The following is a 12,937-nucleotide window of genomic DNA, read 5'->3' as shown; positions in this document are numbered from 1 at the left end:
GAGGCAGGAGTACTTCGTAAGATGGAACAAAAAGTTTAAAGTTACTCCACCCTTATTCTCCAGACAAAGAGGTCATATCCCATAAATAAAAGGTGATAACTAGTACCACCTCTGTTGGAAGTTGAATTTACATATATTAAAAATAGAAAAAAAATTATAACTTATATTTAGAGAAAGACCTATATTTTATACTAAACTAGGCAGCAAAGAACTATATCGCTTCTACGTGGAGGCCTAAACACAATACCATTGTGTTCACGAGATACCCCATATGACGTTCGTTTACATTTAATATCTTATTTACCTATTTTTGACTTATTTTTTTTAACCTCCTATTACTCTTATATTCAAATTTAACCCTTCCTTATAAAATTTCGTTGAGTGTTAATTACTTCTGTTAGTATTTTTCAAAAATTTCCCTTGACTGATTTTTTTTCTCTCTACCGATAAGAAAGACTTGATCAAGGATAGTTTCGGAAAATTATAAAATAGTTGATGGCCCGCGAACAGTTAGAAAGGAGGGTCAAACTAGAATTTGCAAAAAGTAAGCTAAAGGTGAAGTTAGTCGTAAAGTAGAGGACCGAAAAGAAATTAACCCATATTTTAATGGTTTACCCACCGTTTCCATTATCAGACTTGTTTTCTCTCTCTGCTTTAGGGAGTTTCTTTTCTTCTCTCTTTAAAGATATCGAGAGGGTTTTCTCAGAGATCGCAACGAAGGAACTCCATTCTGAAAATCAACCAAGTTTCCGACGATAATGCAAAATAAGAATCTCTGGTGACATCTGTGGATGATCTGATTGGTTTAAAAAAGAAGGTTTCTTCGTAATCATCGTCATCTACCGTTTCAAGAAGTATCTGTCTCCTTATTTTATGTCTATTTATTAGGGTTTTGATTTCTGAGAGTTGAAGAAAGAAAAAAAAAAGAGAGAAACAAAAGAGAGAGGATGAATGAAATATATTACTAGTAGATTTGGTTGTACTGCGTATTTCTGATCTGTTTCTAGGGTTTAATTTGTTCTTTTTCTTTGCTGTTCTTGTTTGGATCCTTTGTACCTAAAATTGACTGAATATTAGAACAATCGGCACTGAAGAGTACGGCAAGATTATGCCTTTTCTATTTATTTCTTTAGTTTCATGTTTGTGTTTTTGATCTTTTAATTTTGTTTATATTTTGAAGAATTCCTTGTTCTTGGAATTAGGGAACCAAAGGGGGGAAAAATTTGTAAGAACTAATCTATATATCAGTGCTCAATAAAAAAAAAAAAAGTAATTTATAAAAAAAAAGAGGTTGTAAACTAAATTTACATTATGGCGAACCCTGGATTAATTAACGGGCAACATCTCGGAGTCACGGAACCGATTTCATTGGCTGGTCCGTCTGAGATTGATGTTACCAAGACCCAAGAACTTGAGAAGGTTTGTTGATTTTACAAGTTGTAATAGTTAAAATCTTTTGTTGAGCTCTGAAATCTAAAGCTTGTATTTGGGCTTCATTCAGTTCTTGGCAGATGTTGGGTTGTATGAAAGTCAGGAGGAGGCTGTGTCTAGGGAGGAAGTGCTGGGTAGGCTAGACCAGGTTTGTCATGCTTTATGGTTCTGCTTTTACATTGCTTTTGTTTATCCGGGTTGTTTAGTTATATACTGTCTTTGTTTCTTTGAATGTTGAACAGATTGTAAAGACATGGGTAAAAGTGGTGAGCCGAAATAAGGGGTTTAATGAGCAATTGGTTCAAGAAGCCAATGCCAAGATATACACATTTGGTTCTTATCGCCTTGGGGTACGTTGTTGGAAGTAATAGTCTGAAGGATATGTAGCTTAATTGCAGATATTGATGGTTTAAAAAGAGTTGATTTCAAGTTTGGAATAGTGAAACGTAGAAATGAATTTGTAAGATATGGCATATATGTGTTGAATTTTAATACATGTGAAGGAGAATCAAGTGTAAATCAAATTATTTAAATGCATAAAATCAATATCTAATGGCTTGAAGTTGTATCTAATCTTTTCTCTAATAATGTCCATGTTTTGAGAGCAATTTTCTTGCGTTGGCTTCTTTTTCTCTTAATTGGTAATTTTGATAACTCTTTCTGTGGTTAATGTGTTACTTAGGTGCACGGCCCTGGTGCAGATATAGACACACTCTGTGTTGGACCTAGACATGCAACGAGAGAAGTGAGTGTTCAGCCATACACTACTTTTTTTGCTATTGCGGTATATATCTTAGTTGTTCGTCCAAAACGTAGTTTTTAACATGACTGCAGGAAGATTTCTTTGTGGAACTGTATAGGATGCTAACTGAGATGCCTAAAGTATCAGAATTGCATCCTGTGCCAGACGCTCATGTCCCCGTGATGAAATTCAAATTTTGTGGGGTATCAATTGATCTTCTTTACGCGAAGTTGTCGCTCTGGGTTATTCCAGAAGTAAGTATTGGTATATCTTAATCCCTTCAATGACCAAGGATTCAGATGTTTTTTTCCTCGGAATTCTTTGAATATTTCGGTTGTTATTCCTTGTGGACTTGATAAATGTATAGAGCAGCATGCCAGCATTTGACATTGTAGCTCATTGCTTACGAAATGGCATCCCCCTCTAGTTTCTTTCTCCCATAGATAAATAATAAATTTACACCCCGTAGTTCGTTGTCTGTTCGCTCATTTGTTGTTTCCCCTATTCCTTCGGAGGGAGTTCATGTCTAAGAGATATTTTGTTGCAGGACTTGGATATTTCGCAAGACTCTGTATTGCAGAATGCAGATGAGCAGACAGTTCGTAGTCTCAATGGATGCAGAGTTACCGATCAGATTCTGCGCTTGGTACCAAATGTCCAGGTTGGCAATTAACTAAATTATATGTGCCATTATGTTGTGTTTGATACCCTAAACCCCTTTCTAGTAGACAATAAAAATTACTCACCTTACCTTCTACCCATCACACTTGGGCTCGGGTGCGGTTTTCTCAAATGGCTTTGTCATCATAGAGGAAACCCCAGTAAGGGCCTCGGAGGTTCCTCCACCATTAGTGATGTGGGACTATGCACACCACTTACTGTTCTACAACCAGCAAATGGGTTCCATTGGAGGCTAAACCCAACATACAGTTGTATGAGTACTTAAACATACTCATCTGCCTTCTCTGATACCATTTGTAATGACCTCTTCCTAATGCACACTGATGCGATGATGTTGCCCCCACTGACCCACCTGCCTTGTTCTTAATGAGTCATTAGTTTTGGGTTTGTGAGCAAGTTTAAATAAGGCTTAGGTGTCACTAGAGAGGAAATTTGCTCGAAGTTTATCTTACGCATTCTCGTCATCTAACCCAATAAGACAGAGGGACACTGGGGGGGGGGGGGGGGGGGGTAACCCAACGATGGGTATCATTCGATTCTGTTGATCCTTGCAAGTTACATGATTCATTCTCTCTCTATTATTTTTTTGTTATTCTATATTTTCTTCACAACTGTAATGTACTTTCGTGTGTGTATGCTAGAGTTTCCGAACGACTTTGAGATGTATGAGGTTTTGGGCGAAGCGTCGAGGAGTTTATTCTAATGTAAGTCGCTTTCTTTTTGTAGACAAATTACGTTCATACGTTGTACTTTATATATCTTATTAAGTTGTCTTTGGTCTGTGCTATGTTCAGGTTGCAGGGTTTCTTGGTGGTATAAACTGGGCGTTGCTTGTTGCTCGCATATGCCAACTCTATCCTAATGCATCACCTAGTATGTTGGTTTCTCGGTTCTTTAGGGTTTATACTCAGTGGCGATGGCCAAATCCAGTTATGTTGTGCGCAATTGAAGAAGGAACGTTAGGACTCCCTATTTGGGATCCGAGAAGAAATCCACGAGATAGGATGCATACTATGCCTATCATAACACCTGCTTATCCTTGCATGAATTCTAGCTACAATGTTTCTAATAGCACATTGCGAGTCATGACGGAAGAATTTGAGAGAGGACATGGTATTTGTGAGGTATGTCATAGCTTGCAAGCTGTTTTGAGTTACTACTAATGCAGATTACGTGATTCAACTGATTTATGCATGTTAGTTTCCTTTTGCTACTTGTGTGTAGACAAGTCCATAACATCTATATGTTACAAAACCTTTGGATTTTCCTTTGGATACAGTGTCAAGATTTAAATGCTTCTATTTAAGGGCAAAGATAAAGGACACATATTGTTTGTCCTAGTCATGAGAACTGAGTATGATACTTAATACTTGCAGGAAATGGAGATAAATAAGGCCGACTGGAACTCACTCTTTGAACCCTATCCTTTCTTTGATGCATATAAGAATTATCTGCAAATTGATATAAATGCAGAAAATGAGGATGACTTGAGAAATTGGAAGGGATGGGTCGAGTCCCGACTTCGCCAGCTTACATTAAAGGTGATTTTGGTTCTTATTTGCGTATAGCACTTGACTTTTACGTTTCTTGTCTAAGGGATATTTTTTTTTCTCCTTTTTATAATTATGCTCGACCTTTCCCAGATTGAGAGGACCACCTCTAATATGCTTCAATGCCATCCACATCCTGGTGACTTCCCAGACAAATCCAAACCATTCCATTGTTCTTACTTTATGGGTTTACAAAGGGGACAAGGGGTTCCTGTACAGGAAGGTGAACAGTTTGATATAAGATGTACTGTTGAGGAATTCAAGAACGCCGTTGGCATGTACACTATGTGGAAGCCTGGAATGGAAATCCGTGTATCTCATGTAAGACGCAGGAACATTCCCCTCTTTGTCTTCCCAGGTGGAGTTCGTCCTCCCAAAGTAGCTAGCACTTCAGGAGTTGCATTAGAAAGGGGAAGGAAGCGGATGCTAGATGAGGATAATGCTCCGAACCAGAGAAATGTGAGATCTGTAGCTTCAACTCACGGGGCTAGTGAGAGTTCTGTTGGTGATTCTGGAAGTCTAATTCTGCCAGTTACAAGGCCCACAGCTGGGGTTATTGTTACTGGTAATCCTTTAGTTGAAGGCAATGTGGATGAACTTCCTCAACCAGAAGGAGCTATGGAGGAAGAGTCTGATACTCGGAATGGGAATGCGACATATCCTGTAAATCCTTTGGAGACTCCACCTATAAATGGTGGAGAAGATGTCATGTCTGGTATTGCTACCACCGTGCCAGATGGAACTGTATCTCCAAATGGCGGCTTCCCAGAGCTCGAAGAACTTGAAGATGAGTTGGAATCTTCACAAGTCAGAGATTCCGGAGAGATCGCCAATGGCAGTCTTGCAGAGTCGTCAATTACGGAACAGAGTCAGCAGACAACACTACCATTGATGGCAAACGGAGTCGGTCATCTCCAGAACGGCAGTTTAGAGGAACTAGAGGTTTGTCTTTTAAACCTTCCCATGCATAATTCCTGTTATTACTACTATAATGTTGATATAGCTGCTACCAACAGTTCATCGTTTCACATATTCCGAGATATTTCTATTGCATTTTCAAGGAAAACTGACTCAGTTGTTATTATTGAACAAAGCCTGCTGAATCATTTGGGAATGGTAACCATGCTGCTGCTTCTTCATCGACAAACCAGAGGAGACCTCTTATCAGGTAAACAATCATATAAAGGCTGTTCCGTCTCTAATTCTTCGATATGAACTTTACCTCAGATAATTGGGCGTCCCCTTCCCATAGTATTAATTGCTTAAGCTCGGAATGTGTTATAATATTTGCAGGTTGAGTCTAACTACTATGGTGAAAGCTACAGGCAAGAGCACATAAAAGCTTCCTTAGTCGAGGTGGTGAAGGTAGAAAGCGATCTTTTTCGGCAAAAAAAAAAAAATGAAAATGAAAAAAATACAAAAAAGAACTCTTAAGCAACTATTTTGTTTAATGGCCATGTATTATGGTTCTTGACTGCTTATTCAGTCCCCTCAGTGGAACTTTCTGTCTGCAGCAAAGAAGAATGTTAAAAAAATATATAATATTTACTTTCAAATAAGTGGGATTTTACCTCTTACATGTTTGGCCATTTTTCATTTTGGAGAGTTCTACGATGACAAAAAGATTTGACTTAATTTATGACTTGATGATTCACCTTCACTAAAAGACAAAAAATTCAAAGTTTGACTACGATTTAGACCGTTCTTTTACTCACTGAGTGATTAAGTTATGAATTAGGTGAGTGATTTGGGGAAATAAAGGAATTTTTCGGGGTACAAAGTTTTGGGTGGAAACAAAAACTTTTTGTTTCTCCCGAACATTTCATATATTCAGCTTCTTCCTCTCCCACTTCCACATGAACTTCGACAATCTCTATAAAATTTCGGTGAACTTTCAGGCAAAAAATTCCGGCGAACTTTCAGGGAATACTTCTATCTGTTTCTTCTCTCTGCTCCCTCTGTTCTCTCGCTCACTATATCTCCGTCTGGTTTCGTCTGGAAACCACACCAGATAAGATCTGGTCTCATCTGGTTCCAGACGAGAGCATATCTCGTCTGGTCATCTGGTTTCCAGACGAAACCAGATCGGTTTCGTTTGGAAACCAGAAATCCGACGAAGGGGCTCCTCCCACTTCGCCGGAGTTTGAGAGAGAGAAGAAAACGAGAAGAAAGAAAGAGATAGAGATGTCAGAGAGAGATCAGAGAGAGAGAGAAAAAAAATAGAGACATACTGTCGTCGGCCGTCGCCGGTGACCTCGGCAGGCAATACTCTGTCGGCGACCTTGAGGGTGTGTTTGGTTCTTATTTTCTTGGATTTTCACTTTTTTTCCCGAAAACTATTCTCATTTCCATAAAACACCGACCATATAAATTACGTCAAAATCTTAAGTACATTTTAACATTTTTCTTTTATTTTTATGTTTTTCTATCCTTCTCATAGAATAGGTTCTCACCATTTACAAACCATACCATCAATATATCACATCCAAGTGATCATGACCATTATTGATTGACAAGAATCATGTGTTTAAGTGGTGGTGTTCTGATGCAGGGAGATTTTCATCAGATATTCCAAGTATCTTGGATATCTTAAAATCTAGTTATTTTAGTAGCATAATATTTTTGTTAGTAGAGAATTATTATTTTTAGCAGTTTTATATTTTTATGAAACTTTTTAGGTTTTAGATTCTAGTATTTTATTTATTTAGAAGTTGTTATTAGAATTTGATTAGGTTTAGGAAAGTAGTATTTTATTTATTAGAAATTGTTATTTGAGTTTGATTAGGTTAAGGAAACCCTAAGTCAATATAAAGGGGGATCTAGGAGTTGTTTTATGCATTCAATCAATAAAATTCAGTATTTTAGTATTCTTGTTATCAATTTCGGTTCAATAGTCTTTAGACGGAGTTCTAAGGCTTTTTATCAGTTTTCCGCTGCGTCAGTTGGCATCAAGAGCGAGGTTTCTCCTGGCTTAATGGCAGAAGACGAAGTTAGAAACACAAACCTCGACGGTGAACGAGGTAACAATGTCATGTGGGCAAAAATTGACGGTTTGAGTCATCAACTAACCCAAGTTATGGAGATGATTAACAACCTGAATGTCAATACAAAACCTAGGCAACCTATTAACAGAGAACGTGTTGAGGGATTCGCCCACAACCAAGCTGTTAATGGAAACGAAGGCAGAGAACAACCACTTCAACAATATGTTGCCAACCAAGAAAATAGAGGTAACTATTATCCTAACCAATTATATCCGCGTAGATATTATGATAAATACAAAATCAAGGAAGAAATACCACTCTTCAATGGTTATTTGTCGGCCGAAGAGTTCCTTGATTGGCTACATAAGGTTGAGCGGCAAGTGAATATGTCATATACTGTTCCTGGTGAACAGATGGTAAACATTATTACTTGTAGACTGAAAGGAAGTGCTGCTGTTTGGTGGGATCAGTTACAACGTCAAAGAGTGGGGCAAGGAAGGGCTCCAATCCAGAATTGGCCGTCTATGAAAGAAAACTTGAGAGAGAGGTTCTTACCACCAGATTATCAACAACACTTGTTTATGACTTACCAGAACTGTAGACAAGGATTGCGTTCGGTGGGTGAGTACTATGAGGAGTTTTCAAAACTGGCTCAAAGAAACAATATGGAGAACATTATAGAATATGAAGATGTTGTAGCAAATCGATTTTTAAGCGGATTAAAATTTAGTTTGCGAGAAAAGGTGGGGATAGTTACAGTATGGACTATTCAGGAGGCGTACAACTTGGCCTTAAAACTTGAAGCTGAGGAACGGAAATATAGAAAGTTTGGATTTCGGAGGGAAGAACAACCTCACTTAACTATTAAAAAGGTAAAAACGACTCCCTTAGAGAATGTTGAACCACCACAAATTGTGAGCATAGAAAATTCAAGTAATATTACTCACAAATCAAAATCTAACATTATTGTGTTCACAAATAAATCTCCTGATATCAATTTACACGGTAAGGAATTTGTTTCTGAAGAAATTATTCAGAAAATTGAGTTAAAGGAAGTGGTTCAACCAATCGAGTCAAAGGAAGTTGTTCAGGAAATTGAGACAACGGACGTTGTTCAAGAAGCTGAAACAAAGGAAGGTGAAAAACTTCGGAAGTCAAACATTAGTCTAATTGAAGTTCCTTCATACGAAGATCCGGTCTCAGAATTTGACGAATCTAAAATTGTTTCACGTGGATTGATAAGTTGTTTTATTAGAAAGTCTTCATCGAAGTTCGTAATTTTCAATCACTATACTCATGATCTATACAAGTTTATTTTTGGAGTGAAAAGGGAGTTTGAATCACATCACAATTATAGTCCGCAAGTTTTCTGTGACTTAATAAAGTCTCCCGTCCAATCTGATAGCTTGGTGATTCCCATGCACAATTCACGACAATGTTTTCTCATGGGTGTACCATTCAAGACAACCTTCCAATCAATCAGTAAACTCGAGGCGAGTTTCTTTGAAGTGGAGGAGACTGATGCAGGGAGATTTTCATCAGATATTCCAAGTATCTTGGATATCTTAAAATCTAGTTATTTTAGTAGCATAATATTTTTGTTAGTAGAGAATTATTATTTTTAGCAGTTTTATATTTTTATGAAACTTTTTAGGTTTTAGATTCTAGTATTTTATTTATTTAGAAGTTGTTATTAGAATTTGATTAGGTTTAGGAAAGTAGTATTTTATTTATTAGAAATTGTTATTTGAGTTTGATTAGGTTAAGGAAACCCTAAGTCAATATAAAGGGGGATCTAGGAGTTGTTTTATGCATTCAATCAATAAAATTCAGTATTTTAGTATTCTTGTTATCAATTTCGGTTCAATAGTCTTTAGACGGAGTTCTAAGGCTTTTTATCAGTTTTCCGCTGCGTCATGTTCATGGAAGAAAGTTCTACACAAAATGAATTGGAACATAAAAGACCTCAAGGTATTTTATGGTTGTTGAATAAGGGAGTGTGGGGTGGAAAAATCTGGTCACACACTAACGGTAGAAACCATGCTTGAGGGCTGAGGCTATCGAGTGCTCTTTTTTTTCACTTATCAAGTTTCTTGCACTTTGCAAGTAAAAATAAGTGTTTTGCACTTATTTAGTGCAAAAACTCTACCCAGCCCGCCACTTTTAAACCCCCACTTGAACCGTCTAGAGAGAACTCTTGTTTCTCTCTCCAAGTGACGTCACAGGTGAGAGGAGAGGGAAACAAGAGTTTCTCTCTAGACGGTTCAAATGGGGGTTTAAAATTGGCGGGTTGGGTAGTCTTACTCATTTTGCTTTTTTCTGGTTGGAACACCTTTGAACCCCCATATAGTTGAGCCGGGGAAAATAAGAGCAGGGAGATTTTATAGGGCGTCCTCATAACCTCTGGGTAGTCTTACTCATCTTCCTCATAACCTCTGTTTGATCTTCTTCTTCTTCTTCAGTTTATCTTCTCTCTCTCTGTAAAATCTCTCACCTATATCACTACCACCATTGTCATCTTCATCTCTCTCTTGGTTTCTCTCTCGTTCTCTCTCTTGTTCTCTCTCTTTTCATCTTCATTTCTTCCTCTTTCATGTTCCTCATAATCTTAGGTTTAGTTTTTTTTCGATTTTTTGAAACGTTGAATCTACTGGTTAGCAACACAAGGAAGAAGATTTGTGGACCTTGTTTGGAAGCATTTCGCCTGAAAGCGGGTGAAAATCAAGAGAGGAAGAAAACCCCCAAGTGAGCTTCCCGGTCGCGAATACGGTGGGCTCGAGCCGTAAATGTTGCATAATTCGGCCTGAGCCCACCAAAAATTGGGCCAGTAGCTCTGTTTCATTATCTTCTTCTTCAGTTTATCTTCTTTCTCTCTCTATAAAATCTATCACCTCTATCACTACCGCCAATTTCATCTTCATCTCCCCCTCATTCTCTCTCGGTTACTCTCCTTCTCTCTCCCTCTTTTAATCTCCATCTCTTCCTCTTTCATCTTCCTCAAACCCTAAGTTTACTTTTTTGAAAGTTTGGTTATCACCAAAGTGGAAGAAGAGGAATGTTTAGGGATTTGAGTTTAGGAGAGATTTGGGGCTGAGATATGTAGATTGCTAATGTGGGTGATATACACCCTTAAAGTGATTTTTTAACCATTGCATGGGGGCCCTTTTACCAGACAAGGTTAATGACTATTTACCAAGTCAATGAATTCATGGGGAGGTCTTTAAACAAAAATGGGAGGGCCCTATAAAAATTCCCATAAGAACATCTTCAGGGGAAAAAATAAAACAAAACTTGAAGTGGCATGTCTCAAGTGAGATGTTTTTTCTTAGATATTAAGTTTAACTTTTTAGATGGATAGTTTTGTTTCTGATATTGAGTAGACAATTGAGATCATCACAAGAAATTTTAAATATTGAGTTTCTTCTTGAATCATCTTAAAATTAAATACTGCCGCAACATCTTAAGGTTCAAATTGATTTTTTTTTTGTTAAACACAAAAAATCCCAAGGTAGCTATTAATAACAAAATTGTTGTTGGCCCAACGGATAAGGTGTTGAAAGATACTTGAGTTGACACTGGTTCGAATCCAGGCTTTGACATTTCTTTTCTTTATTTTGTTGGAAGGATGAAGCTTAAGCATCTCAAGGCCAAGTCGGGAAGATAATAAGGGGTTATGGGCTCAACCCTCGGAGTGTAATTGTCGCATCTCCTACCATACTTGTGCTGTTGTTAGAAAGGCCAGGCCGGCCGGGGTTGGGCCCAGGACCGGCCCGTTCCGTACAGGCCCGGCCCGGCCAGTACGGATACCGGGCCAGGTTAGCCCGGGTCTGTTGACGGTCCCAGGCTGGGCCTATAGTTTTGGCCCGGCGGGCCATAACCGGCCCGACCCGGGAAGAACCCGGATTTCAGCCCGGCTCGGCAGGCTGTTGAGACGGGCCGGGTTATCCGGCCCGTCCCGTCTCAACGGTCAGATTTCAATTTTTTTTTTTTTTATAAACCAAGTACAAAAACGGCTAGTTGGGGTTTTTACCATTTTTACCTCCCAACTAGCCGTTTTCTAGTTGTTGGGGGGGGGGGGGGGGGGGGGGTAAAAGGTGTCATTTTACTTCCCCCCTTTTGTTATAAATATCTCCTCTTCTTTACTCAATTTCCATTCAAAACTATCTCATCTTCTCTACTTCTCTTAACTTCATCTTCAAGCTCTAAAAATTTTCATCTTTATTATTTTACCTCTCATTCTTTAGAACTACAAATATTCAAGATATCAAAATTTTCAAGTATTGGTTTAGTAATTAAAGAGGACTATTATTCAAGAGCCAAGTGATCAATTATTGAAGACTTCAATTAATTACTTTAGTAATCAATTATTCAAGACTTCAATTAAGTGTATCAAGTAAGTAATTTACTTCCTTATCTACCTATTTGAGTTTTTTACATATAATTTCTTTTCTCCTACCCTCTCATTTTTATTTTAGTTATGGATAACTATGATTTTGGTAGTCCATCCGGACATGATAATGTCCAAATGTCCGGTGAAGAACCAACCGTAGAGACTAATACCCCCGGAACCCAACAATCTAAAAGAAAATTGAAATTCGATGTATGGAATTATTTTACGCTGGAAGAAAGAACGGTCAAAGGGGTTAAAAGTATGAGGGCGGTTTGTGTGTTTTGCAAAAGAGATTATGTCGGAGACCCTTCGAAAGGATCGTCTACTTTAAAACGACATTTAGAAACTTGTAAACCTAAGCATGAAGGGAGTGCTCCAACTCAAACAACTATAGTTGGAAGTGAAAATAATAGCCAACCATTATTTACATATAATAGTAAAAAAAATGAGGGAAGATTTAGCTTTATATATTGCAAGTGGTGAACAACCTTTAACATATGCCGAAGATCCAAAATTAGAACGTTGGCTTAAGAATTCCGTTCAACCCTTATATCGTAAAACTAGTAGACATACCATTAGGAATGACATCATTGAAATTTTTAAAAATCAAAAAAATTTTGTGATGAACGAACTACAAAATGTGAAAGGAGGAATTTCTTTTACTTCGGATATATGGAGTGGTTGCAACAAACTCGGTTTTCTAGTTGTAACCGCACATTATATTAACTCCGAGACATGGATTTTATGCAAACGTATTATTGGTCTTCGGTTATGTAGTTATCCTCATGATGGTAATCAAATATATCAACACATATCTAGCATACTTAGAGAATATGGTGTTATGAAAAAATGTATTAGTATTACTTTTGATAATGCGTCCGCTAATACAAGTGCCATGTCTTTACTTCAAACTCTACATTTTAATGAATTTTACGGTAAAAAAATAACTCATGTTAGATGCGTATGTCATATCATTAATTTAGTTGTTAAAGATGGTATTAAAACAATTTCAAAAGATGAGAATCTTAATTTTATTGAAAAAATTTCCGATGCTCTTACTGATGGAGACCATCAAGATGAGCCTCACGGCCGAACTAGTTAGAGGGCCTCATGGCCGAGTCCATTAGGGTTAGAGTTTAGGAGTTTCCATGTTTTAGTA

General features: G+C 37.7%; 1 protein-coding gene across 2 annotated transcripts; it reads left to right on the top strand.

The window, feature by feature from the left end:
* Positions 1-598: 598 nt before the first annotated feature.
* Positions 599-5,981, top strand: LOC147569375 (nuclear poly(A) polymerase 1-like). Of its 2 annotated transcripts, XM_086655850.1 has the most exons (13): positions 633-1,095; positions 1,203-1,419; positions 1,502-1,579; positions 1,674-1,781; positions 2,114-2,176; positions 2,266-2,427; positions 2,721-2,834; positions 3,496-3,558; positions 3,649-3,978; positions 4,231-4,395; positions 4,498-5,346; positions 5,499-5,572; positions 5,698-5,981. In XM_086655850.1, the coding sequence occupies exons 2-13, from the start codon at positions 1,312-1,314 to the stop codon at positions 5,741-5,743; spliced, it is 2,160 nt and encodes a 719-aa protein (XP_086511976.1). In that variant the 5' UTR covers positions 633-1,095; positions 1,203-1,311; the 3' UTR covers positions 5,744-5,981. The 2 variants fall into 2 exon arrangements, with proteins under 2 accessions (XP_086511975.1, XP_086511976.1); XM_086655849.1 differs by having other exon boundaries at positions 599-1,419.
* The last annotated feature ends 6,956 nt before the right edge of the window (positions 5,982-12,937 follow it).

The sequence above is a fragment of the Eschscholzia californica genome, unplaced genomic scaffold (genome assembly GCF_041429995.1).
Source record: "Eschscholzia californica isolate CP2 unplaced genomic scaffold, dmEscCali1.0.p SCAF_1, whole genome shotgun sequence".
Lineage (NCBI taxonomy): Eukaryota > Viridiplantae > Streptophyta > Magnoliopsida > Ranunculales > Papaveraceae > Eschscholzia > Eschscholzia californica.
The sequence above is the reverse complement of the archived record's forward strand: the minus strand, read 5'-3'. Positions and strand labels throughout refer to the sequence as shown.

Coding starts and splice junctions, on each gene's coding strand:
- LOC147569375 (XM_086655849.1), top strand. CDS start 1,312: ATGGCGAACCCTGGATTAATTAACGGGCAACATCTCGGAGTCACGGAA. Junction 1,420..1,501: donor AGACCCAAGAACTTGAGAAG/GTTTGTTGATTT, acceptor GGCTTCATTCAG/TTCTTGGCAGATGTTGGGTT. Junction 3,979..4,230: donor GAGGACATGGTATTTGTGAG/GTATGTCATAGC, acceptor TAATACTTGCAG/GAAATGGAGATAAATAAGGC.